Genomic DNA, 26330 nt, shown 5'->3' on the forward strand with positions numbered 1-26330 from the left:
AAGAAATCTTTACATTCAACAATTCTCATTAACAACCACATACCAATTGGCTATAATCAGTGTCAATAAACTGTGAATGTCAGCACACAATGCAAAAGCTGTGGGCACAGTGAGTGGACTTTAACCCATATTTTGTATTTTAGTTACACTTAAACCAGCATGAAAATACATTTTTATTCAAGTTATGCAGGTGTGTATAGGTCTTTCATTATCACTACTGGTTTCGTCAGTAACCGGCATCACAGTATCGATATACAGAAAAAACCATGAAACGACCTGAAATGCATAGGGTACAGCCAGATATACGTAAGGTGGTATAACCTAATACTTATGAAAGTTCATATGTTATTTATTTATCATGTCATGTTGTAACACTACTCCACCAGAACTACAGAAAGAAAGGACAAACAGGGAATAGTATTCAAGAGATGGTGTGTCAAACATGAAAGAACAATTACAACTGATTGTAAACAAAACAAATATTAACCAACAGTAGGTGAGTGCTATGAAAAACAAATTGAAGCAAAGATATAGCTATTGTTGCTTCGTCTATTCAGTGTTGAAAATTACTAAAACTTGCTTACACCATAGCTGATATAAACTACACATGATAATTATCACTGTACTGAAACCAACATCTTGATCAGCTGACTAGTGCCAACATCAATTTACAGGCAACTTCTCGTTATCTATTGTTTCCTAATATGTATTATGCTTCTTATCTTGATATTGCTTCAGTATTTGTACTGGATTAAACAAGAGTCAGTCATAAAGCATAATATTTATTTTATGTAAGAACCATACATTATGGACAGGAGTGGAGATCATCCATACTACTATATAAGGATTAGTCACCATTTAATGGTTACAAAAAATCTCAAAAAGCACTTGACTGATATACCTGAAATTTTTACACGATACTCTAATGAACATTTGGATGGACATAAGCTATATATTTTTTAAATTTGTGTAATAAATAAATAAATAAATATGTAATATATAAAGGGGAAAGATTGTTACCAAAAAGCTCAAAAAGTCTTTGACCAATTAGTTCAAATTTCTACATGATACTCAAATGAACATTCAGATGGACATAGGCATTGTATGTTTTTAATGTATGTGTAAATATATATGTAATATATAAAGCATTGTTACTGAAACTCTGGAAAATTCTTGAATGCTTTATTTCATATTTTTACATGATACTCTAATGAATATTCATATGGACATATGCTATATATTTTTAATATATATTATATGCAAATATATGTTAAATATAAAAAGGGGAAAAACTATTACAGAAACAGTAAAAACTTCTTGACCAATTTACTTCAGATTTTTACACATTACTTGAATAAACTTTTGGATGGACATAGATACACTCCTGGAAATGGAAAAAAGAACACATTGACACCGGTGTGTCAGACCCACCATACTTGCTCCGGACACTGCGAGAGGGCTGTACAAGCAATGATCACACGCACGGCACAGCGGACACACCAGGAACCGCGGTGTTGGCCGTCGAATGGCGCTAGCTGCGCAGCATTTGTGCACCGCCGCCGTCAGTGTCAGCCAGTTTGCCGTGGCATACGGAGCTCCATCGCAGTCTTTAACACTGGTAGCATGCCGCGACAGCGTGGACGTGAACCGTATGTGCAGTTGACGGACTTTGAGCGAGGGCGTATAGTGGGCATGCGGGAGGCCGGGTGGACATACCGCCGAATTGCTCAACACGTGGGGCGTGAGGTCTCCACAGTACATCGATGTTGTCGCCAGTGGTCGGCGGAAGGTGCACGTGCCCGTCGACCTGGGACCGGACCGCAGCGATGCACGGATGCACGCCAAGACCGTAGGATCCTACGCAGTGCCGTAGGGGACCGCACCGCCACTTCCCAGCAAATTAGGGACACTGTTGCTCCTGGGGTATCGGCGAGGACCATTCGCAACCGTCTCCATGAAGCTGGGCTACGGTCCCGCACACCGTTAGGCCGTCTTCCGCTCATGCCCCAACATCGTGCAGCCCACCTCCAGTGGTGTCGCGACAGGCGTGAATGGAGGGACGAATGGAGACGTGTCGTCTTCAGCGATGAGAGTCGCTTCTGCCTTGGTGCCAATGATGGTTGTATGCGTGTTTAGCGCCGTGCAGGTGAGCGCCACAATCAGGACTGCATACGACCGAGTCACACAGGGCCAACACCCGGCATCATGGTGTGGGGAGCGATCTCCTACACTGGCCGTACACCACTGGTGATCGTCGAGGGAACACTGAATAGTGCACGGTACATCCAAACCGTCATCGAACCCATCGTTCTACCATTCCTAGACCGGCAAGGGAACTTGCTGTTCCAACAGGACAATGCACGTCCGCATGTATCCCGTGCCACCCAACGTGCTCTAGAAGGTGTAAGTCAACTACCCTGGCCAGCAAGATCTCCGGATCTGTCCCCCATTGAGCATGTTTGGGACTGGATGAAGCGTCGTCTCACGCGGTCTGCACGTCCAGCACGAACGCTGGTCCAACTGAGGCGCCAGGTGGAAATGGCATGGCAAGCCGTTCCACAGGACTACATCCAGCATCTCTACGATCGTCTCCATGGGAGAATAGCAGCCTGCATTGCTGCGAAAGGTGGATATACACTGTACTAGTGCCGACATTGTGCATGCTCTGTTGCCTGTGTCTATGTGCCTGTGGTTCTGTCAGTGTGATCATGTGATGTATCTGACCCCAGGAATGTGTCAATAAAGTTTCCCCTTCCTGGGACAATGAATTCACGGTGTTCTTATTTCAATTTCCAGGAGTGTATGTAGGGAAACATTGTTAGCAAAAAGATCTCGAAAAGTTCTTGATCGGTTTGCCTCACATTTTTACTTATTACACTGGCAAACTTTTGGAAAGACATAGGCTATATATACATGACGCTCTAATAAACATTCAGATGGACATAGGCTACATATTATTTTAACAGCAATGAACAGGTTTTTTGTTAAAAGTTGCTGCTAAAAAGAAATGGCTGTGCTATGCTCTGCTGTGAAAATGTGCAGTTTTGTTTCCTTCTCGCGGTCAGTTTTGACAAAGGTAGCAAGGCATTTTAACCACTATACAAATTGTTTCTTCAACATATATTCCTTTTCATATATATACAAACAATGTGCTGTTTTATTTTCTTCCTTGCATTCTGCTTTAACAAAAAATAGGAAAGTTGCATTTATAGCTTATCAGCTTATGATTGGAATGCTACTACAGGATCTGAATTTGGAATATCACTAAACAAGGCTAAAGGCCAGAGAGAGGGGGAAGAGGAGATGGGCAGAGGTAGGGGGAGGAATTGAACATACAGAGGGGGAGGTGTAGATGGACAGAGAGAGGAGGTGGAAGAGATGGAGTTAGGAGGGGGGTGGGGGGAGATGGACAGAGAGAGGGAAGAGGAGGTGACAGACAGATGGGAAAAGAGAAGAGCAGGAGGAGACGAATAAGGGGGGGGGGGGGAAAGGAGAGGAGATTAGGACTTACACCCAGTTCTCATACATATGTAGCAATTGCAAAGCACTGCCTGGTTTGCATAATAAAACATTTCACACATATGATGTGAATCTTCAAATGACCAAACACATCTTACCAAACCGATATATTGTTTGCTCCTACTACAAACAGCATATTGTGGCCAAGATAGACAAGAAGCCCGTGCCTACCACAGTAGTACAAGTTTATAAGCCAACTAGTTCCGCAGATGATGAAGAGATTGATGAAATGTATGATGAGATAAAAGAAGCTATTCAGATTGTGAAGGGAGGCGAAAATTTAATAGTCATGGGTGACTGGAATTCGATAGTAGGAAAAGGAAGAGAAGGAAACATGGTAGGTGAATATGGAATGGGTGTAAGAAGTGAAAGAGGAAGCCGGCTGGTAGAATTTTGCATAGAGCATAACTTAATCATAGCTAACACTCGGTTCAAGAATCATGAAAGAAGATTGTATACATGGAAGAACCCTGGAGTTACTGGAAGGTTTCAGATAGTTTATATGATGGTAAGACAGAGATTTAGGGACCAGGTTTTAAATTGCAAGACATTTCCAGGGGCAGATGTGGACTCTGACCACAATCTAATGGTTATGAACTGCAGATTAAAACTGAAGAAACTGCAAAAAGGTGGGAATTAAAGGAGATGAGACCTGGATAAACATAAAGAATCAGAGGTTGTAGAGAATTTCAGGGAGAGCATTAGGGAGAGCATTATGGAATGATTGACAGGAATGGGGGAAAGAAATACAGTAGAAGAAGAATGGGTAGCTTTGGGTGATGAAATAGTGAAGGTGGCAGAGGATCAAGTAGGTAAAAAGACAAGGGCTAGAAGAAATCCGTTGGTAACAAAAGATATATTAAATTTAATTGATGAAAGGAGTAAGTATAAAAATGCACATAATGAAGCAGGCAAAAAGGAATACAAATGTCTCAAAATTGAGATTGACAGGAAGTGCTAAATGGCTAAGCAGGGTTGGCTAGAGGACAAATGTAAGGATGTAGAGGCATATCTCACTAGGAATAAGATAGAGACTGCCTACAGGAAAATTAAAGATACCTTTGGAGAAAAGAGAACCACTTGTATGAATATCAAGAGCTCAGCTGGAAACCCAGTTCTAAGCAAAGAAGGGAAAGCAGAAAGGAGGAAGGAGTATATAGAGGGCCTATACAAGGGCGATGCACTTGAGGACAATATTATGGAAATTGAAGAGGATGTAGATGAAGATGAAATTACAAATATGATACTGCGCGAAGAGTTCCACCGAGCACTGAAAGACCTAAGTCAAAACAAGGCCCCGGGAGTAGACAACATTCCATTAGAACTACTGACAGCCTTTGGAGAACCAGCCCTGACAAAACTCTACCATCTGGTGAGCAATTTGTATGAGACAGGCGAAATACCCTCAGACTTCAAGAAGAATATAATAATTCCAATCCCAAAGATAGCAGGTGTTGACAGATGTGAAAGTTACCGAACTATCAGTTTAATAAGTCACGGCTGCAAAATACTAACGCGAATTCTTTACAGATGAGTGAAAAACTGTTAGAAGCCAATCTCAAGGAAGAGATTCCATAGAGATGTTGGAACACGTGAGGCAATACTGACTGTACAACTTATCTTATCAAGACCAAAACAACAACAACAACAACTCCTTTGGATGGGGCAAGTTAAATGGCTCATTGTCCAAAAAAAGGAATTAGCTGAAGAACTGGAATTCTGTTGTGTGTAAAGGGGGAACGAGAGAGAGAGAGAGAGAGAGAGAGAGAGAGAGAGAGAGAAGGAAATGTTCTGGAATTCTATTGTTTGTAAATGGGGAAAAAGAGAGAGAGAGGGAGAGAGGGAAATGTTAATACAGTGTTTCCACCTATTTGTACACTTTCATCTGGCCAAATGTAATTGTGATAACCATTACAATAATATTGAGAATTTTGGAGAAATCAGTTCAACCATACTACTGCATGTGTAACACTAGTACAACAAGCTATTCAGTAATTAAAAATCAATACTTGATTAAGCTATAATTGAAAAAACTGAAAAATTGCAACTGACAGTTCCACTTCACATCATTTGTAATGACAGCAACGTGGCTGTTTGCCTTCTATCGTGTGGTTTAGATGTTGGTGTCAAATCTCAACACGGCAGAGATAGGGCATCTGCAGTTTATATACATCTCTTATATAAGTAAACATACTAAAAATTAAAACAGACATAGTTCAAAAATATAACTGAGTTGTACAAGAGCATAATGAAAAGGAAAAAAATGATAACCCCTCATAGTCAATAATAAACAAGCTACGAATAATATAAACTGACATTTATGTGCAAATAAAGAAAATATGGAAGGTGTGAGCAGTAACATTACATAATGATATCACAAATGTATTATTATTATACAAGATGAGTCAAAAAGGACTCTACAACTTTGCTATGATACAGAAATTTATTGAGATAAATAACAGAATTTGTAGATGTGTCATTTTGTAGCAAAGAACCTTAAGCTTGATTAACATAGTACATCAGTATCCCATTCTGCCACCAGGAGTGCCAGCATAATGCACAGTTAAAATGGCTACTTTCACTGGTACAGAGTGTACTCAATATGTGTTTTAGTTACACAAAACAAACTCTGCAACAACTTTTAAGTGTAAATTTCATGCCAAATATTCTAAAGAACCTACAAGAAGGTATATGATTTACTCTTGGCACAAGGACTTTGTTGACACGGGTTGTTCACTGCAACACGATAAATCAGCATGTCAATTACTTAGTGATGATGATGTCAAACAGGGTAGGGATAACTTTGCCTGCAAGCCACGAAAACTGATGTGATGTGCATCTTGCAAGACTGGCATTCCACAAAAGACTGCTTGGTGGGTTTTGCACAGATGTTTACACTTGAAACCACACAAATTCACAATGGCACAGCACATTAGTGATGCAGATAAGGTTGCTTGTGGGGAATTCTCTATGGAAATTATGTATCAGATAGAGGATGATGAAAAATCACTGAACACAATAATCTTGAGTGGTGAGTCAATATTTCATATCAGTGACATAGTGAACACCCACAACTGCAGAATATGGGGCAGTGAAAATCCACATGCAGCCCTGGAACAAGTTTATGACAGCCCCAAAATTAATGTGTTTTGTGCTCTTAACAAACTGACAGTGTGCAGCCCTTTCTTCTGCATGGACAAAACTGTCACTGGTATTGTGTATCTGGATATGCTTGAAAACTTTTCAGTTCTACAGATGGATGAGGATAACTGAGATGGGATGGTTTACTACCAGTAAGCACTACATCATTTCCTCACAGAAGTTCGAAGTTTCCTCAACAATCCTCTCCCAGGTTGGTGGATTGGAAGTGAAGAGCCAATTACATAGCCACCTTGCTCCGAAGATTTGGTACCAATGGATTGCTTTCTCTGGGGTTTCATTAAACACACTGTGCATGTTCCTCATGTACCAAGCAGTTTAGCCAACCTGAAAAATTGAGTCTGCACTTTGGTTGCAGAAGTCACACCCCATTTGCTGCAATGTATGCAAGGGAATTGATTACCAGTGGGATGTTTTCCACATCACAAATGGTAGTCACATCAAACCAGAATGACACTTGACACTTTTATGTGAAACTAGAGGTTGTTTGCTACATCGATACTGTTATTTCCCTCAATAAATTTCTGAATTATTCCAAAGTTGTAAAGTCCTTTTTCACTCACCCTGTATATACATATATATGTTGCTAAATGATCATATTAACATTTGAATGAATAGAAACAACTTTTGGATACAGTTGTGGAAAAATTACAATCAGTGTCAAAAAGAAATATCATTCACTTAATCCTGGATACAAATGTTATAATTGTGCTTTCACTGATACACCGAGTATTGAAACCTGTTTGTTGTCTTCATGTGCAGCACTTCTGGTGTAGCTATAATATCATTGCATTATTGCTGTGACTTGATATGATAAGTAAATAATATATGAACTTTCGTAAGTATTAAGTTATACCCCCTCATTTGTAATTGATTGTACACTATGCATTTGTGTTTGTTTCATGCTTTTTTCACTGTATGTAGAGACTGTGATGATGAGTATTAAATGAAACCAGTTGTGACAATAAAGAACATACAGACAGCTGTATGTCCTCTATTTCAAAAAAATACTTAATAACTGTTGCCAATCATCTTCAAAAAATGTTTACATCTGTTTTGATTTATTTCTTTAGTGATGACTGCTTTTTCCTTTAACTTCTTAAGGAAATCTGTTATTGACTTTATCAGTAACTAGCTGATTTGCTAACTGTGTGGTCACAAATTTATATGTCTGTGTTCTGTGCCATTTTTTACTCTTTCTCAAGTGTTCGGCTACACTAGCATGACTTACAGAAAGTATTTTCCACATGTGCAGTGTGTCCTTGGTATCAGTATGTCTTATGGGAGTTAGCATTAAAAAATTACTATGTGCAAAATTAAGACAACAGTCGAAACTTCTGTGTGGAATACAAACAATGGAACGGGTAATGACACTTGTTTACTTTGTCGAGAAGTTACTGATTATTTGTCGTATGTACCTACCCAGTGTTCAACACCTCCTCTATACAGTGAGTAGTTGTCTGTTCTTTCCTTCATAATTTCAAATATGCTGGGTACAAAAAAGGGTAGACAGTGATAGTCGCTGTGCATAAACATTTGAAACTATACTTAATACAGCAAACTTGAAACTAGGCCCAAGAATCAAACATAATAATACTAAACTAAGTAATCATTGCATTGAAAATGAAGTCATGAAACATATTTATGATTATTTCTCATGTTTAGCATAACCAGTGACTGAATGCCTGAAGGGATAGTAAAAGAAATAAACAGAAAAGTAAAAATAACTTGGGGTGCTTCTCACAATCTAAGTAATTTTCAAAGCAAAGATTCCATTGTGTCTCTGAAATGTAAATTTTAGATTTGTTACAATTACTGACAGGACTGAAAATCATTATGGTGTTTTATACCGGGAAATAAAGCATGTGATGTATGGTACAACAAAAACTGATTCCTGCTAGACACCATGTAGTACTTCACAGAGAATAGATGTAGATGTAAAATTGATGTGACCGTGACAGTAAATACACACAAAGATTTGTATATAGCAGTGTAGGTTTTTCTATTTTGTCTAGAATTTTTGTGAGGGTTCAGTGCCTCTAGTGTGCAAATGTCCATGGTTAGTGAGACATGAGTGAGGGAAGTATCTTTATTAAGTTGTAATGCCATGGATAAAGAAAGAATTTTCATTGTGTTTGTAACATCCATAATTGTCTTCTTGGAAAAGTGCAGCACTTACGACCACAAGATAGGAGTTCAGTTTTGGAAAACTATCATTCATTTAATTTACTAATGTTACATTCCACAAATAACAAAAAGCTTCAGTAAATACATACAGTAACTCAAAAGTTACACACAAAAATAAGTACAGGTAAATCTCAAAACAAAGTGTTCGTCTGTTTGGGGATGGTAGGGAACATGCAGAGAATAAAATTTTGTAATAGTCTCTGCTGGAATGCTGGAAATGCACTTCAGATCACAGACCAACCAAAACACAGTAGCATAAAATAAACTGGATATTTTATCAATGTTTTACAATTCACATCATCCTAAAGTGTCAGTAGGTTTTACAATTAAACCTTTCAATGCTTTATGCAGATATCACTGTCTAGTTTCTTGTTACCTCCTCAGAGGGAACAGTGAATGATTCTGAAACCTCAATAGTCTTAAAAAATGTATGTATAATGTAAAGTTTTGGCAGTTCTTACTATGGTAACTAATGTCTGATCTTTCTTTATGTGTTGAAATAACTATAAATTGTATTCCTATGATATGGCTACCAGTGTGTTGCAAAACTGCAGCTGTGCTTCTTTGGAAATATTGATTTTAGCATTTCACACAATGTACACTAAAACAATAAATGCCAGTTCCTGTACAGAAACTGGTTGTCAACAAAACTGTATTTAAAAATAAAGTATCTGCACTGCTGATAATTTTTGTTTAATAATCATATTGCTCACAGCATGCGGTCATCCTACACAGAAACAGCTTCCATAATTGATAGCATTTTTATGTGCTTCTGTTGCTTTTCGCACCCTATACAATGAGCCTAACAGTGCACATGTTTCTTTCATAGTAAAGCGGTCTCGAACACGGGAGAATAATGTGATGGAAGGTTGTAGGGGGTCACCATGATCAGAAGGTTTGGTATGTGCTTAGCATGTGTGCCAGTATGTTTGTATGCATGTTGTGAATTTATCTGCTCGGGTTGAAAATGAAGGCCTTTTTTTTATTTTCTGTAATTTCACGTAACTGTCAGTGTGTGAGTAATTGCTGGAATGAAAATCATGACTATGGTAGTATTTGCTACACTGCTTATCAGTAAATCAGAGTTATAACAGATATCATTATGGTAAAAATTTGTTAAAACGGGATAGTTGTGTGTATCAAAATGAAACATATAGACTGTGGAAAAAAAGCACTAAATGTGATATTGAGTTACTAATATCTTAACTTAAATATATTGTTTTCAACACTGCTTTACTGGAAATGACTAACATCTACTGACTGAATGCACGGCTCTTCTGTGTGTAGCATAACACAATGAAATAAGCATAGGAAATCATTTTCTAGATATGAATTTATGAGCATTTTATTGCTACACATTAATTTAAATTGTTACAATAACAATCCATATGGCAGATGCAAAACAGGAAGCATGCTATTACTTCACATTCTGGTACAGTGATATACTACCTTGATACAAAAGATATGAGACTGCTTGCAACACTAAGCAACTATTACATATGGGGTATTGTAGTCTGATTTACATTAGTAGATACCTGGTTTTTAAGGTCAGGAGTTGTGACATTGTCACATTAAGTACGGTCTGCAGGCTGCCACCGCAGTGCATTGCTCTCTGTGTTGATAAAAAAATTGCATTGAAGCCTCTATCTCTGATAAAAATCAAGTAAAAAATATCAAATTCATATATGGTGTAGATCTCTGTAGTGTATATAAGCATGCCAAAATGTATTCATAAGTTTCATTAGTGTCAGAGTTAACATTATTTTTTTTGAAATGCGTATGAAAATTTCCCATTAATAAACAGCTTCAAACATATCTCATCATATCTCGAAAACTATTGAACTCATGGCAATACTTTTTTGTTCATACCAAACTACTGTACCTGACTGTGACTGATTTACTGCATATAATCACATTCCTATACCCATCTCTTTTCAAAAGTGTTAGGAATGTGCAGCCACAGTCTGCCCCTCTTTCGAGTACTTTACACGTCATCAGGTACAGGAAGCTTAAAAGTTATATATTAATGAAGATGCAAAGCTAGTTCTTTTTGCTGATGATACAAGATACTCTCACTAAAATTTTGAGAAAACACATGGTATACAGTTCTGTACAGTAAATGGCATAATGCCATCGATAAATACAGGCTTTGAACAGAAGTCTGTTGCTGAGGCAGAGTGTTCAAAATTTATGGATGTATGCATTGAGAAGAAATTGAATTGGAAAGAATACATTGATGATCTGTTGAAACATTAAGGTTCAGCTACTTATTCTATTAGGGTTATTGCAAATTTTGGTGCCAAACATGTCATTAAATTAGCCTACTATACCAGTTTTCTTTCACTATATTTTGGGGTGATTCGTCATTAAGAGAAAAATATTCATTGCACAAAAGGGTGTAATCAGAATAATAGCTGGAGCCCATCCAATATCACCTTGTAGACATTTATTTTAGGAACTCTGGATGTTCCCAGTACCTTCACAGTACATAATTCACTTATGAAATTTGTTGGTAATAACTCATCTCAGTTCAAAAATAGTAGCAAAATGCATGGCTACAACACTGGGAGAAAGGATGATCTTCACTATTATGGGTTAAATCTGACTCTGGCACAAGAAGGGGTGAATTATGCTGCCTGCTGCCACAAAAATCTTTGGTTGTCTACCAAATAGCATTAAAAGTCTGACAGATAGCCAACAAGCATTTAAAAACAAATTAAAAGAATTTCTGGATGCCATCTCCTACTCAATACATGGATTTTTAGATGTGAAGTAGTAAAAGAGAAGAGAGAGAAAGATAATTTTTTTAAGATATGAAGTAGGGAAAAAAAGTGTTAACTTATGTTAAGCTGACTTGTTCCACAGCATTACGAAATGCCGTATTCATGATTTATGGAACAAGTATTAATGTAAGGTACTTGAATCATTTATAACTATGGCTCATTGAGGACTGGCTGACATTGCTCAGTACTACAGCAGCACAGTGGGATCCAACAGTGCCCGTACAGCTCTCACTGGTGTATTGCCGGTGGGGGCAGCCCAGCACACTACCAGTCATATGACTTACAGTTTAAACTTCTTCAAGCTTACACCAAAACACATTTCATCATGAAAGGATTTACACCAAGTGGCAAAAGGCAAGCAACTTATTTCAGATTTGTTCTTGCGCTCCACCATAAAATGTGTGCAATGTTAGACATGAAAGAAACAAGACTGATGCTGTGTATCTGTGACCAGGTACAGTCAGTTAGCAGTGGTCCTCATTTTCATGCACACGTCTGTATTCATTACTTCCACTGCTTAGAACAAGGCAACATATAATTTTCCATTAGGCTACACAGGAGTTCCTGGTTGAGAATGACAACACGTACATGGTAAACTAGTAGTCCATTGTCACTGAGTTACTGGTTTTGATAAAACTTGTCACAGAATAGCAGTATAGTTTGAGGTTACAGAAGATTCGTGCACTAGTATACCGCGATAAAATAGTTTGAGGAATATAATAGAGGGAAATATTCCACGTGGGAAAAATATATCTAAAAAGAAAGACGATGAGACTTACCAAACAAAAGCGCTGGCAGGTCGATAGACACACAAACAAACACAAACATACACACAAAATTCTAGCTTTAGCTGTCTGTGTATATGCGGATGGATATGTGTGTGTGTGCGAGTGTATACCTGTCCTTTTTTCCCCCTAAGGTAAGTCTTTCCGCTCCCGGGATTGGAATGACTCCTTACCCTCTCCCTTAAAACCCAAATCCTTTTGTCTTTCCCTCTCCTTCCCTCTTTCCTGACGAGGCAACCGTTGGTTGCGAAAGCTAGAATTTTGTGTGTATGTTTGTGTTTGTTTGTGTGTCTATCGACCTGCCAGCGCTTTTGTTTGGTAAGTCTCATCATCTTTCTTTTTAGGGATAAAATAGTTTCTTAGAAATGCCACACTCTCATTCCTTTTGTTTGAACTTGCAGCATTTTTTTATGTTTAAATGATGCACTCACCAAGCAGTATGTGATTCTGTATGTGTGTTGTACTCTTTCATGTAAATTAATTTAAAGTGACATCAGTCATTAATCTAATTTAAAATTTACAGACACAACGTTCATAAAAGCTGTAAGCGTACAAATACTGCTGTTACATGTCACTAACTACATAACTCGTAGGTAAGCTGTATTGCATAAGAAAAGTGGTGACCTAAAATGTTAGATATTTCATTGAAGCCATGGTAGAAATACATTGATATTTTCTGTTATATTACAAGGAGTGAGAATAGCTGGCCAAGACTTATCTTTAAGAGGCAAAATTCCAGTACTTCTCGTAGGCGTATACAAGTGAATATCAGAAAGTAATGTATAATAATTTTACTACCAAAAAGTTTAATAGGTAACAAAACAAAAAAGTGAGAAATGAACTTACATCTTTTATCTAGTTTTCTACATAGAAAACAACATTCTCAACACATTTCTTCCAGCATGGTATCAGTTTCAGTACACTCTGTTTGTAGAAGTCTGTTTGGTTGGAGTACAGCCATCTATGAATGCTGATTTCACTTCTGCATCTGTTCCAAAGCATTGGCTGGCCAGGAATTTCCTCATGGGACCAAACAGATGAAAGTCCAATGGTGCAAGGTCCAGACTGTATGGTGGATGCTGGAGTACCTCCCACCTAAATTTTCTCACGAACAGGAGAAATAACATGGGGACAAGCATTGTCATGAAGAAGTTTGACACCATCAGCATTAATGTTGTGGTGTTTATGATGAAAGGCATGATGCAGCTTAACTAAAATTTTAATATAGACTGCAGCATTCATAATGGTCCTGCTTTCAGGAAAGTCCACCAGTAACACACCATGCATCTCCAATAATATTGTCACAAGCACTTTCCTAGCAGACTGAGTCACTTTGAATTTTTTCCATGCTGGGTAACCAGTATGTTTCCACTCCATAGAGGCCTGTTCAGTTTCAGGAGTGTAGTGGTACACCAAAAATTCAACACCAGTCATGATTCCTTTCAGAAACTCATGCTTCTGCATTGTAAAGTGTTAAGTGATACAAGCTTGTCATCATTCTTTGGTCCTTGTTAGTTGTCTGTCAGCTTTGTAGGCACCCAGGGAGCACTAACTTTATGAAATTTCAATGTATCATCAACAATATAGCACACTGCACCATAGAAAGTGTTGAACTGTTGTGATAAGATTCGCAGTTTCACATGCCGGTTGCTCAAAATTGTTGCCTAGGTGGATTGCAGTTGTTACCAGCCACCCATAGTGTGGTGAATCAGCCCTCTGGGAAGAATGCACACTACCTGAAGACATTGCTATGGTCCATACAGTTGTCCATATACATGCCACATATGTTCCTGTGAATTTCACTCAGTTTATTCCCATTGGTCCACAAATATCAAACTACACTTTGCTGCAATTCACAAGTTGATGCCAGTAACGTGGACATCAAGTTTGTTTCTTAGTTCAGGCTTGTCTTACTAGAATTACACATGAAAACAAAATACCCTCGGTAGTGCAAACTTCAAACTCAATTGTGAAATTTTAACTTTCCAACGGCAATAGCAGGGGAGAAAAAATTATTGTACTTTACTTGCAGATCCTCCCTCATATTAAAGTACAAAAACTATCCTAGCTTTCAGAACTGTTAGTTCCTTCTTCTGAGAGGAAAGAGAGAAAGATTGGGGAATGTTAGAAAGTAGGGGCAGGTCACACAGATCTCAGGGTGAGAGAAAACTAGCTGTTGTGAGGTGAAGGTGAAACAAAACTCTTCTCTTGTGCTCAAAGCTACTGGATCCCTCTCTTCCTGGGATCTGAGTGACCTGCCCTATTTTCTAACATTCCCCAAGCTGTTCTTCTTTCCTCCCAGAAGAAGGAATTAATAATTCTGAATGCTAAGACAGGTTTTGGTACATTAGTATAGCTTATCAACAGTGCTGGAATTTTTCCTCTTGAGGGTAAGTTCTGTCTAGCTTTCCTGTTCATTGTAATTTTATGGTTTTCTCAAGTGAATTTTCCTTTTGATGCAATTAATATTCTTCACTTTATTAAGAAAATGGGGAAGAAAGATGTACTTTGCCCTTGATTTACTTCTTTTTTTTGTTCTTATGTGTCACCAGCATCCTGGACTTCTTGATTACTTAATTCCTCAGGAGTCTCACTTTCCCATACCTTTCCTCTCTTCTTTTTTCAAATAAAGGCACCCATTGTTCCAAAAGACACTATTTGTGTCACCTGTTTGTATTCATCTGTGAATGTTTCAATTTGGTAAGTGAAAGTTTACTTGGTTGTGATTTCATTTTGGAGATAATTTCCCTGACAGATGTCTTAAAAAAGCTATGTTTTTGCCACTGAAAATAAAAATAAGGTCATCATAGCACTAACCCCATAGATAGAAATTCAAAAAATATCAAATAAATGTAAAAAAGAATTAAGATTTAGAAGGGCAAGCACAAATAGTTGCAGGTTTGTCTGACTCATAGGAGAGTGTCACTGAGATGCTGAAATACTTGAACTGTATAAGTCAATTGCCCTCTAAAAATGTACCTGAATGAGGAATACTGCTCTCATAGGGTCTCCAAAGACAGTTTTAGATTACTTACTGTGCACTAAGAAGTATTTAAGTAGTGATCCTTCCCATGCTTTGACACAAAAGAAAAGGGGAAGAAACCCTAATATGTGGTACAATGGGAAATATCCTTCGCCATGCACTTCACAGTAGTTTGTAAGGCATGGATCTAGATGTAGAAAAGTTTGTAATCGCTAAGCATGTAATAGAAAAGATAATTTAATGAAAACCAAATCAGTTTCTGCAGTCATCAAGTATAGGAAAACTGTGTCATGGTCAGACCATTTTAAACTCTTGGTGCTGCATACCAAATTTATAAGTCAGTCAGATATGCTGCAACTGCATGGGGGTATGAGATTAATAATTATAAGTACTGCCAAATGACTAAGATGTGTCTAAAATGTAGGAAAACAATACCTATCTTACAGAACTATCAAGTCCTTCTCAGAGACAAAAGAGGGATAGGTTAGGAAATATCGGAAAGAGTGACGGGTTTCACTCACATCTCAGGTTAAGAGGGTCACACGTGCAGTGAGGATGGGAGAGTGAAAGACAAAAGATCTGAATATTAATAAACTTCATAATCATCCATAATATTTCATATTGAAGGATAGACAAACAAACAGATAAGTGGTACATTTATAGAACCAAGACTCTCTCCTTCTTGGGTTAATTGTTTCATGGGTAACTTAAGTAAACTGCTTTCATGTAGTTCTGCTATAGTGACAATATTTTCGTTGGGTTCCATATTTTGTCTAAACTTTCTAGAAATTCAAAATCCATATGCACAGATAAATATCTGTTTTGTAATCTCATGCCATCTTTATTATTTCTGACCTCCATGTCACTTACAGGCACTTTCATACCTCAGTGTGTATGAAGTGGCAAACAAACAATACTACACGTAAATAGTTATCATCCCTTACTTGCAGATCATTTCTTTCCTGGAATATGTGGCAGTTGTGGGAAATGTATGTTTTCATAAATAGCCAGTCTCACCTACTGTCCTCACTTATAATTACCTCTCCAGCTTGAAAACAAGCACACTATCTGAGTCAACCATAAAATAACTGATTCCTAAACACAACAAGAGGTTATATTTCTTATCATTCAGTCTTAGCTGGGAATGCAATGCTCCAACCCACTTGTCTATTAGGAAAATAATCAAATCATGCCTCAAAATGAGATACTCCGCTTGATACAAAGTAACTTTTTATCACACTAACAACCTCAGTACCATCCTGGTTAGATCCTATGCTTTTCCTAACACTGTTTCCTTGCCTTGAGGTTCATATCCTTGTGACTAACACCAATCCAAATTTCTCCTCCTATCACTCTCTGTTCTAGCTCCAAAATTTGTAGTGCAATTACAGTAACATTAGACTCTCACGATCAGTCCCATTATCTCAGAAATTTACAATTGAGACTTTGATTACAATATGCACATTGTTCTTAGACTCATTTAGACTGAATGTCATTCTAATCACTAGTTTCATTTATATTTTCTCCTCTTCATTTCTTGTCTGTTTCCTATCCCCTCTCCCTCTGTTTTTATTATTTATTTTTCCATTGTGTAGGAATTTCTCCTTTGCATTCCTCTCTTTGGAAACAAACCTCCAGCACTTGTCATTTCTTTGTCTTCTTCATTTTGTTACCCTTCCAATCTATCTGACTGATGTCTACTCTGCCTCCCACATCTGACTTCTCAGGGTTTCAACTCTTGTTTGTGTGTTATTGTTCCATTGGTCATATACCTGTCATACTATCTCATTGAGTTTACTTTTACTTGGTTGACTATCCTATTTCATTCTTAATTAGATTTATTTCCTCCAGTCCTTTCCTCTGTCTTCTCCATCTGTTTCGTCAAGGAACTTCTGGTTCTGAGAACTCAAGTGGTTGTGGTTTTTTTTGTTTGTACTTACGTCTATTCTTGCCTAGTAAGTATTTTTTCTATTTATTAAGGTCACAAGAAGACATTTGTTTAGTCTTTATATTGTGTAATTTCAAAATCATAGTTCTAACAAAATTCTTTTTTTCTTTTCCTTTTTGCTCTGCAGAGTCAGCGAAAGGTAAACAGACTGCAGGCTATATTTCATTTTGTTACAATATTAACTTTTTGTCTGTACATGGTAATTATAAATATTTCTTTGAGATTAGGTTTTCTGTACCAAAAACACAGTTTTGTTTCTCTTCACTCAAACATGTTTTTTGACAGTGTTATGTCATTGCCTGAGAATATGCTATTTATTCAATTGCATTTTAGTGTGGCACTGAAGACACATTACATTGTTTTAACTTACGGTACTGTACCTTCCTCACTGTATAGTAATGCAATAGAATAAATAATGTAGCCACCAACAGTAGTGAAATATTTTTAGGCCAAGAGAAACAAAATTATATTTTCTAAAAGACAGGCATGATCTCCAAAAATGTTTATTAGCAAATAATACTCAAGTAGGCCACACTTACATCTACTGACAGTGACAGTAATTCAAAAGTAAATCTACCATAAAATAGCTCTCACATTCTTAGTCATTTGAAGTATGTTATTCAGCTTTAATCAGTGCTAGTGTTTCCATTACTCACAGTAACTACTAAAATCCTCCTGTGTGCCTTGTTTCATGGTCATTGCTCTTCAGACACACAATACCTGCCAATCTCTCATGATAAATAATGGTGATGCCATTCCAATAAAGTGACCTGAGTTCATCCTCTTAGTATCACTGAGGCTTCCATTCACATAAGTGAATATTGATATGACCAACACATATGCATCATAATACATTACTTCAAATGCCTTATAGACAAAACACTGCTCTTAATATGCTCTTCATTACAAAATTAAGTTTCTGTATGTCCACAATTCTGATATTATAGTTCAATAACGGCTTAACAAATAGTTGTTGTTCACCTTCCTAATACTTTGTGAGAAAACAAAGAAAAATTTTGCACTTCATATGTCTACCCGTATCTCAACAACATTTTATGTCATCAGTCCATTAGAAAATTCAATGAAATGAAATATTTTGGATGTAATATTGTTATGAGTAATCTAATATTATTTCTTTACTCTGACAGCAAGATATTGATGATCTATCTTAATAATTCAAGTGGACTAACCACAAATTAATTCATTCATAAATCAGTTGCCAATATAAAACTAAAATTTAGTAAACTCTGTGAGAAAGCTGGGATCCATCTAGTAAACAGTTGTCATCTAGTGTTTTTGGTATCTTCCTTAGTGTGAGGCATGTTTTATCACTTGTGGGATTCAGTATGCAAAAATTTCTCAGATTCCTCTTCTTTCTTTTATCTCTTGTCTTCTGAATTAAAATCATCGTTCCTTGGTTGATCGGATGTGCAATTTTAGCAGAATATGTTAAGTCTGTTTTTGTTTGCTAAGTCTGTTTTCATTTTCCCTTGTAATAAAAATTTTTCTAATGTTAGGTGTTTAAAGAAAATAACTAAATAAAAACAGAAAACGAGAGTTTATACAGATGCTCTAGAATATCCCAAGTCAGGAACTGCAGCAGGCATCAGTACACAGATCTGCAAGATAAGGGAAAAAGCATATGATTGATCTTTTCATAACTAATGTAGTTCGTACTTTTGGAGTCATGAAAGCTGCAGGAAAAGAAAGGGTGGCAAATTACGGGCACAGTACCAAGCTCCAAGTCAAAAGAAATAATCAGTTTAAACAAGTAAAGTGCTTCAAACTAAGAATGTTTTGCCATACTGTGTGATGATACAGTAGTAGAAATATGAAAGTCAAGTAGATTGAAGTCAGGAAACATGTAGATAAACTAAAATAAGAAAATAGGAATACATATATAAGACTTATAAAAATAAACAAAATGCATGTCATTAACAATAACAGAGATGGTAGTAGACTTCATCTTAAAGGAAGGAGAAAGAATGGGAGAAGTGCTGAAAAAGAAAATACAAGAACAGTTGATTTAAAAAGTTACCAAGAGAGTTGTTACAAGATAAAGATGACAGGATGACTAATGTGCGTGCACATACCAATGAAGATCATAGTGTGTGTTAATAGCAGAAGAATATAGCAACAGGGAAAATTATTGGGACTTTATAGATTTGAGGAAATATGGAGGAAGAAAATGAAGTAAGGCTGAAAGCAAGTATTAAACTATTTTACAAAATGTGCTGAATGTTCAGATGATGGTTTTCCACAGTTGACTTTCCTAAAGAGGGCATTGAGAAAGACTTTGTTAACATAATATGAGCTTCTTTTCTCAAAAAGCATACATCTGTATATGGCTGCTGGGAAAACCTAATTTTTTGTTCTTCAATGGAGGTTTTTCTCCATAGCAAATGAAGAAATGAAAAGAAGTAACAAGGTAGAAACATGTCCCTTACAATGGTGGGGTAGGAAAGAGACTTCCTGAACTCGTGTCATATGCTTGAGAACCATACGGGCTTCCGAAATGGTTCATGATTGCAACACGCAGTAGAAGCTGTTACCCAAGTGGTTGACTTGAGTGTGAAGAGCACACAATTTCTTTCTTTGTGACTCTCCATCAAATTCAGACAGTGTTAATTTCAGAAAACACCAAAGCATTAGTGTTAATACCTGAAGAAATGCCAATACCCCCCCCCCCCCCACATAAACACAGATGAAATAATTAAAATCCTAATGACCAACTGCAGAAGCATTCACAGCACAGTCACAAATACTGAAGCAGTGCTAAAAAGCAGTATAGCTCATTTAAATTCTGACAAAAACCTGATATCGACAGAAGTGATATTTCAGGGCATATAGAAAGGAGAGGCTAATGGGATATGGATATTGTGTATTTGTCATAGTAGACAAGAAACGCAAGTTCACTGAGATAGAAATTCAAACTGCTTGTAAGATTGTTTGGACAAGATTCAATATCAAGGATGGGTATAAATTTGTAATTGCATCCTTCCACTGACCACCAGGTGCACCCACAGATGCAATTGAGAACTTGTGTAGATGGTAGGAGTGACAAAACTCCTGCAAAATAATACTAAAAGCATTCCCTTGCATTGTATTTAATGCCAATAAGTACACCTGGCCTCTATCAGAATGTCCATATTCAACCTGGTATGAGTGACCATAAGGCAGTTGTAGCAATAATGATTACTAAAATACAGAGGACAGCTAAAACAAGTAAGATTTACATGTTCAGTAAGCTAGATAAAGAGGCAACCTTGACATATCTCAAAGAGGGACTCAAAACATTTTTCTGTGGGCAGGAGTATGTTGAGGAACTGTGTCCCCAAGTTTAGAAGAACAACTGACTGAACACTGGATATATATACTGTACCTTTTAGAACAGCTCACAATGGGAGGCATCCTCCATGGTATACAATCACATTAAACAAACTTTTAAAGAAACAGGGACTAATGTGTAATACATGTGAAACAAAACATTGGTTTTGCAGATAAGGAGATGCTGAATGAAACACATTTGGTTGTCAAGCGAGCAGTGCATAAAGTCTTCAGTCACTGCTGCAGAGGATATTATTGAAAGATCTTTCACTTTACCCAAAGAAACTCTGATCATATGAAAAGACCAGCAGCGGCACTAAATTTAGCTGTCCAGGCCCTCATGGATGACAAGCAAAGTGAAAACAGGAATACTGAACACCTTTTTCAGATGTTGCTTAAAAAGGAATCTACAGAAGTACTGCCCCACTTTTAACTCTTGCAGCACTACAAAGACAATTGATACAGATATTAGTCAGTGGCATTGAGAAACAGCTGAAATCACTAAAATCAAACAAAATTCCAGGATTGGGTGGAATCCTTGTTGGAATCTTTACAGAGCTGCTAGCTGAGTTAGCTCCCATTTTAACCATAACAAAAAGCTATGCCCAGTGACCGGAAGAAAGCACAAGTCATATCTGTCTACAAGAAGGGTATCAAAAGTGACCTACATAACTACTGTCTAATTTCATTTATATCCATCTGTTATAGAATCCTAGAATATATTCTGAGCTCAAACATAATGAGATAGCTTGAACATAATGACCTCTTCCATGCAAACTGGCAGGGAATCTGAAAAAATTCACACTTTTCTCACATGGCATTCTGAAAGCCATGGAACAAGTAAATCTGGTGGATGCAGTATTTTTTAACTTCTGCAAAGCATTTGACTCCATACCACACCCATGCTTCAATCATATCAAGTATCAAAACAAAATTTTTGGCTGGATTAAGTATTTCTTGTTACGTTGGACACCACATATTATCTTGGATTAAGAGTTATCAGCAGAAGTAGTATTAACTTCAGGTGTGTTCCTGGGAAGTGTATTTGGTTGCTAACTGACTAACTTTTTGCAGTTGATGCCTTTATCTATAATGAAATACTGTCTGAAAAAAAACTGAACAAATATGAGTCGTCCCCTGATAAGATTTCAAGGTGATGTCAAGACTGACAATTTACTTTAAATGTAGAGAAATGTAAAACTGTGCACTTCATAAAACAAAACAAAATTTATATCCAATGAGTACAATATCAATGAATCACAGCTGGAATCAGTCAACTCATACAAATATGTAGGTGTAACACATGGTACGGATATGAGATGGAAAGGTCAGAAAGACCCAGTCATATGTAAAGCAAGCAGCAGGCTTTGATTCATTGCCAGAATAGTGGGAAAATGTAGTCAGTCTAAAAAGGAGATTGGTTACAAAACATTTGTGCATCCCAGCATAGAATATTACTCAAGCAAAGCATGTGGGACCCTTACTGGGTATGACTAAGAGGGGTTATTGAGTATATTCAAGGAAGGGCAGAATGAAAGGTCATAAGTTTGTTTGACTCATGGGAGAGTGTAACAGCAGTGCTAAAAAACCTAAATTGGCATACAGCTGAAGGTAGACACTAACTGTTCCATGAAACTTACCAAGTGTGAAGAACCAGTGTTAAGTGAAGAATCCAGCCCCAACATTTCACTCCTGTAGAACACCACTAAGACAAGCTTCAACTAACTGCAGGACACACACAATCGTTTAAGCAGTTGTTCTTCCCACAATCTGGCCCATGCATTTCACAGTCATCTACATAGTATGTCTTTAGATGTGGAGATTTTTGTATATTTGTGAAAGAGTTCAAAGAATGTACGAAGGTTGGAACTTCAATAGTGGTAACTATTTATTTACAGCTTGTACAAAATAGATACCTGTTTCAAAGTTTTACTGACCTTCAAAATAGTCACCAGCATTGTGTATAACCCATTGCCAGCAATTTGGAAGTTGTAGGATACTCTTAGCAGTGCCAGCTGTGTTGACAGTTCGAGTGGCACCATCTGTTGCTCGACGAATTTGTAGCAGTTCTGAAGCGAATGCTGTGAAATGTTTCCTTCAGTTTAGAAATCGAGTTGAACTCATGAGGGCTTAAGTTAAGGGAGTGCAGTAGGTGGTATAGCACTTAGTAGCCCCATCAGTCAAACAAATCAGTAACAGCTTGCACTGTATGTGCTTGAGCATCGTCCTGCAAAATGATGGTTAGGTCCTGCAGAAAGTGTCCATCACTTCTGTCTCTAAGCTGGTCATAGGTTGTGTTCCAAAAATGAACAGCATAGAAACAGAAATGCCGACACGTTCTGCAGGACCTGACCATCATTTTGCAGGACAATGCTGAAGCACATACAGTGCAAGCTGTCACTGATTTGTTTGACTGATGGGGCTATACCACCTACTGCACTCCCCTGACTTAGCCGTCATAAGTTGAACTTGGTTTCTAAATGGAAGGAAACACTTCATGGCATTCACTTCAGAACTTCTACAAATTCGTCGGGAAATAGACCTCACCGCTCGAACTGTCAACACAACTGGCACTGCTAAGAGTGTCCTATTACTTCAACATCGCCTGCAATGGGCTATACACAATGCTGGTGACTACTTTGAAGGTCAGTAAAACTTTGAAACACCTATCTGTTTTGTACGAGCTATAAATAGATAGTTGCCATTATCGAAGTTCCAACCCTCGTATATTTCCAGGTAGGTGGAAAAGAGTGAAGAAGTCTGTAATAATTTTAGGAGTTTTCAATCAATATAATCTGTCTGAGATATATAATTTTAAGTCTGATGCTGCAAATAAAGGGTATTTAGCCCTGGGATAATCATGTAGAATATAAACTCCTTCAAACACATTCCTCATTTGCATTTTCAAACACTTTCTTCAGAGATGGTGTTTTGGATCCTCAGACCTTCTCCTTTCCTTAATTTTGATATAGATTCTTGTAAATGTGTCACCGAGTTAAAGAGAAACAAAAGAATGAGCTTTTCATTTCTATGGGCTTTTCACTTCAACTTATAACAAAATGTAATGTAACTGGATAGATAAAAAATCTACTCACCAAGGAGTGGCAGGAGAACACACACAAAAAGTATCACATATGCAGGCTTTCAGAGCCAGTACTGTAGCTCCTTCACTTGGCAGAAGGATTGAAGGGGAAGGAAAAGGGTGTAGGAAAAGGACTAGTGAGGTTTATGAAATATGGTCACTCAGTACTCGAGGTCAGAGAAGACTTATTGGACAGGATGAGAAGGAAAGACCAATTGTTGGAGACTGAGCCAGATGAGATTTGAAAACCTGAGAGCTTGAAGGTAAAAAGCAGTGTAATATGCAAGACAGAGATTACTGGTAAAACATCATGCAAGAGTTAAAAAGAGCAAAAAGTAGATGCTTTGTATGTGACAGAGGTGGGAGGGAGACAGCGGAAAATAGACAGGTCAGAAAATGGAAGGTGTAGAACACTAAAATTGAGTGAAGAAAGAAACAGTTACTGAGAAGAAATGCTGAGACTGGAGAAAATAACATAAATTAAGGCCATGTGGATGGCGAGAACCAAGGACATGTAGCACCAATTCCCACCTGCTGAGTTCTGAAAAACTGGTGTCTGGGGGAAGAATCCAGATGGTACAAGTGGAGAAACAGGTACCGAGGTCATGACTGTCTCGTTGTAGTGCATGCTCTGCAACAGGATATTGTTTGATGCTAGTATACACCCTCTGCCTGTGCCCATTCACCCTAACCAATAATTTGATGATAGTCATGCCGATGTAACAGGCTGAACAGTGTTTATGTAACAGCTGCTATATGACGTGTTGTTTAATAGGTGCATTCTCCCTTTGAGGGTATATATTTTTCTGGTACAGATGGTGGTACGGGTCTGCATAAGTCAAATATTTCAGTGGGGATGGTCTCAGGGGTAGGGGCCATAGATTTAAAGAGATGGGTGCAGGAGCAGCATAGGGTCTGACAACAAGGATATTGCAGAGATTAGGAGGATGACAAAAAGCTTTCTAGATGTGGTGGGCAAAATCTGAGACAAAATGGACCCCTTTTCCTAAACCTCATCAGTCCTTGTCCTTCACTCCTCTTCCTTCTCCTTCAATCCTTCTGCCAGAAGAAGGAGCCATTTGCTCCAGTTTGAATACATAATACCTTTTATATGTGTCTCCTCCTGCCATTGCTTGGTGAGTAGGCTTTTTATCTATCCAATTACTTATATTTTCAAAAATTTATTACTTTCATTATTATGACAAAATTGTGTGCTCTGAGTCAATATATATTGTTAGCAAATATTAATTAATTTATGGTGTGTATAGAATAATTCTCTCTCTGTCTCTCTCTCTTGCATGCTTGTATCTGTTATAATTCTTTTAATGAGTATTTACTGCATCTTCTTGTTTGTTTTAGTGCGAAGAACTCTTAAAAATGGTTTATCAGAAGAGGACAAGAAGCACCTCGCTGCATATATAAAAGGCTACTGAGTAGTTTCTCCTTGCTTGATAGACTGTGATACAATGTATGTGCATTATATGTGATATTTATGTAATTTCAATGGGGGATTACTAGTACCTCAGTGGCACGAAAGTTGGGAATTTTTATACCTGCTATGTACTGAAGGTGTGTTCCTAGTCTTTTTTATTCCAACTGGAAGTGTCATATGTTTAAAATGTAAAAGTACAAGCAATACAAAACTGTTGCATTTGTATAAATTTATTTTGTAAAAAATGTATACAAATTTGAGAAAAATTGTTTCTCATTTTATAACATAGTTTCAACATTTCAGTGTACATATGTATAGTGTGGTGAACAACTGATGAAAGTTTTTCACAAAGAAAGAAATTTTACGACTTTTGTAAGTGTGTGTTTTATGTATGAAATGGGTATGCTATTTAAAGTTAAGTTGTTAATAAAGTCCAAGAAAAAGCTGTCTCCAACTAATGATATAACAAATGCTTCAACAGAAAGCCATGAATTTTGTGAAATACTCATGCCTCTTTAAGGTCTTTCGCTGTTTTTTCATCACACAATAACAAATAAGCAATGAAAGAAATTATTTCATATTAGTAGTTACACTTCTTAAAGACTAAACTATCTTGGAAAAAAAATAACTGCAAAATACAGACAAAGATGGGCTGTTTCCTGTATGATTGTGAACAGTAATTAAAAAAAAAAAAAAAAAAAAAAACTGAAACATCTAGGAATTATTCCCAGAGGAGGATTAAGAGATATTCTCAGCTGGACCAATTAAATGATGGTAAATTTACTGGGAAAATTTATGAAACAAATGAACATGTGAGTGTTAGCTGTTCGACTATTTGTGCAAAAAAAATTATGAAAGATACGCCATTAAGTCTGATAACTTTATGAATGTTGAGCATTATGGAAAAGATAACCACCTAATTCCTGTAGATGATAAAAACAAGTTGGTGAAACAGAAATGATCCTTTGTGGTACATATTTAAGTCCTTCAATAAATCGGCAGTGAGTGGCTGTTTATGGTGCATTATTGTCCTGCAAAATATTTGTCATGAAATTTCCAATAATGAACCACATTGTAATTCTCTGTAGGAAAAACAGGGGTGCTGTAAAACCACACATATCAAAG

General features: G+C 37.2%; 1 protein-coding gene across 5 annotated transcripts in view; it reads left to right on the plus strand.

Moving 5' to 3' along the window:
• LOC126188884 (FH1/FH2 domain-containing protein 3) overlaps positions 1-25912 on the plus strand; it is a 637930-nt gene extending 612018 nt beyond the window's left edge. For 3 of the 5 annotated variants that reach the window (XM_049930558.1, XM_049930555.1, XM_049930559.1), the window contains one exon: positions 25133-25912. In XM_049930558.1, coding sequence (XP_049786515.1) covers positions 25133-25206 — 74 coding nt within the window. In that variant the 3' untranslated portion in view covers positions 25207-25912. Of the gene's footprint in view, positions 1-9694; positions 9766-25132 lie in introns of all 5 variants that reach the window. The other 2 variants (XM_049930556.1, XM_049930557.1) reach the window with 2 other exon arrangements.
• The last annotated feature ends 418 nt before the right edge of the window (positions 25913-26330 follow it).

Source organism: Schistocerca cancellata, chromosome 5 (genome assembly GCF_023864275.1).
Source record: "Schistocerca cancellata isolate TAMUIC-IGC-003103 chromosome 5, iqSchCanc2.1, whole genome shotgun sequence".
NCBI lineage: Eukaryota > Metazoa > Arthropoda > Insecta > Orthoptera > Acrididae > Schistocerca > Schistocerca cancellata.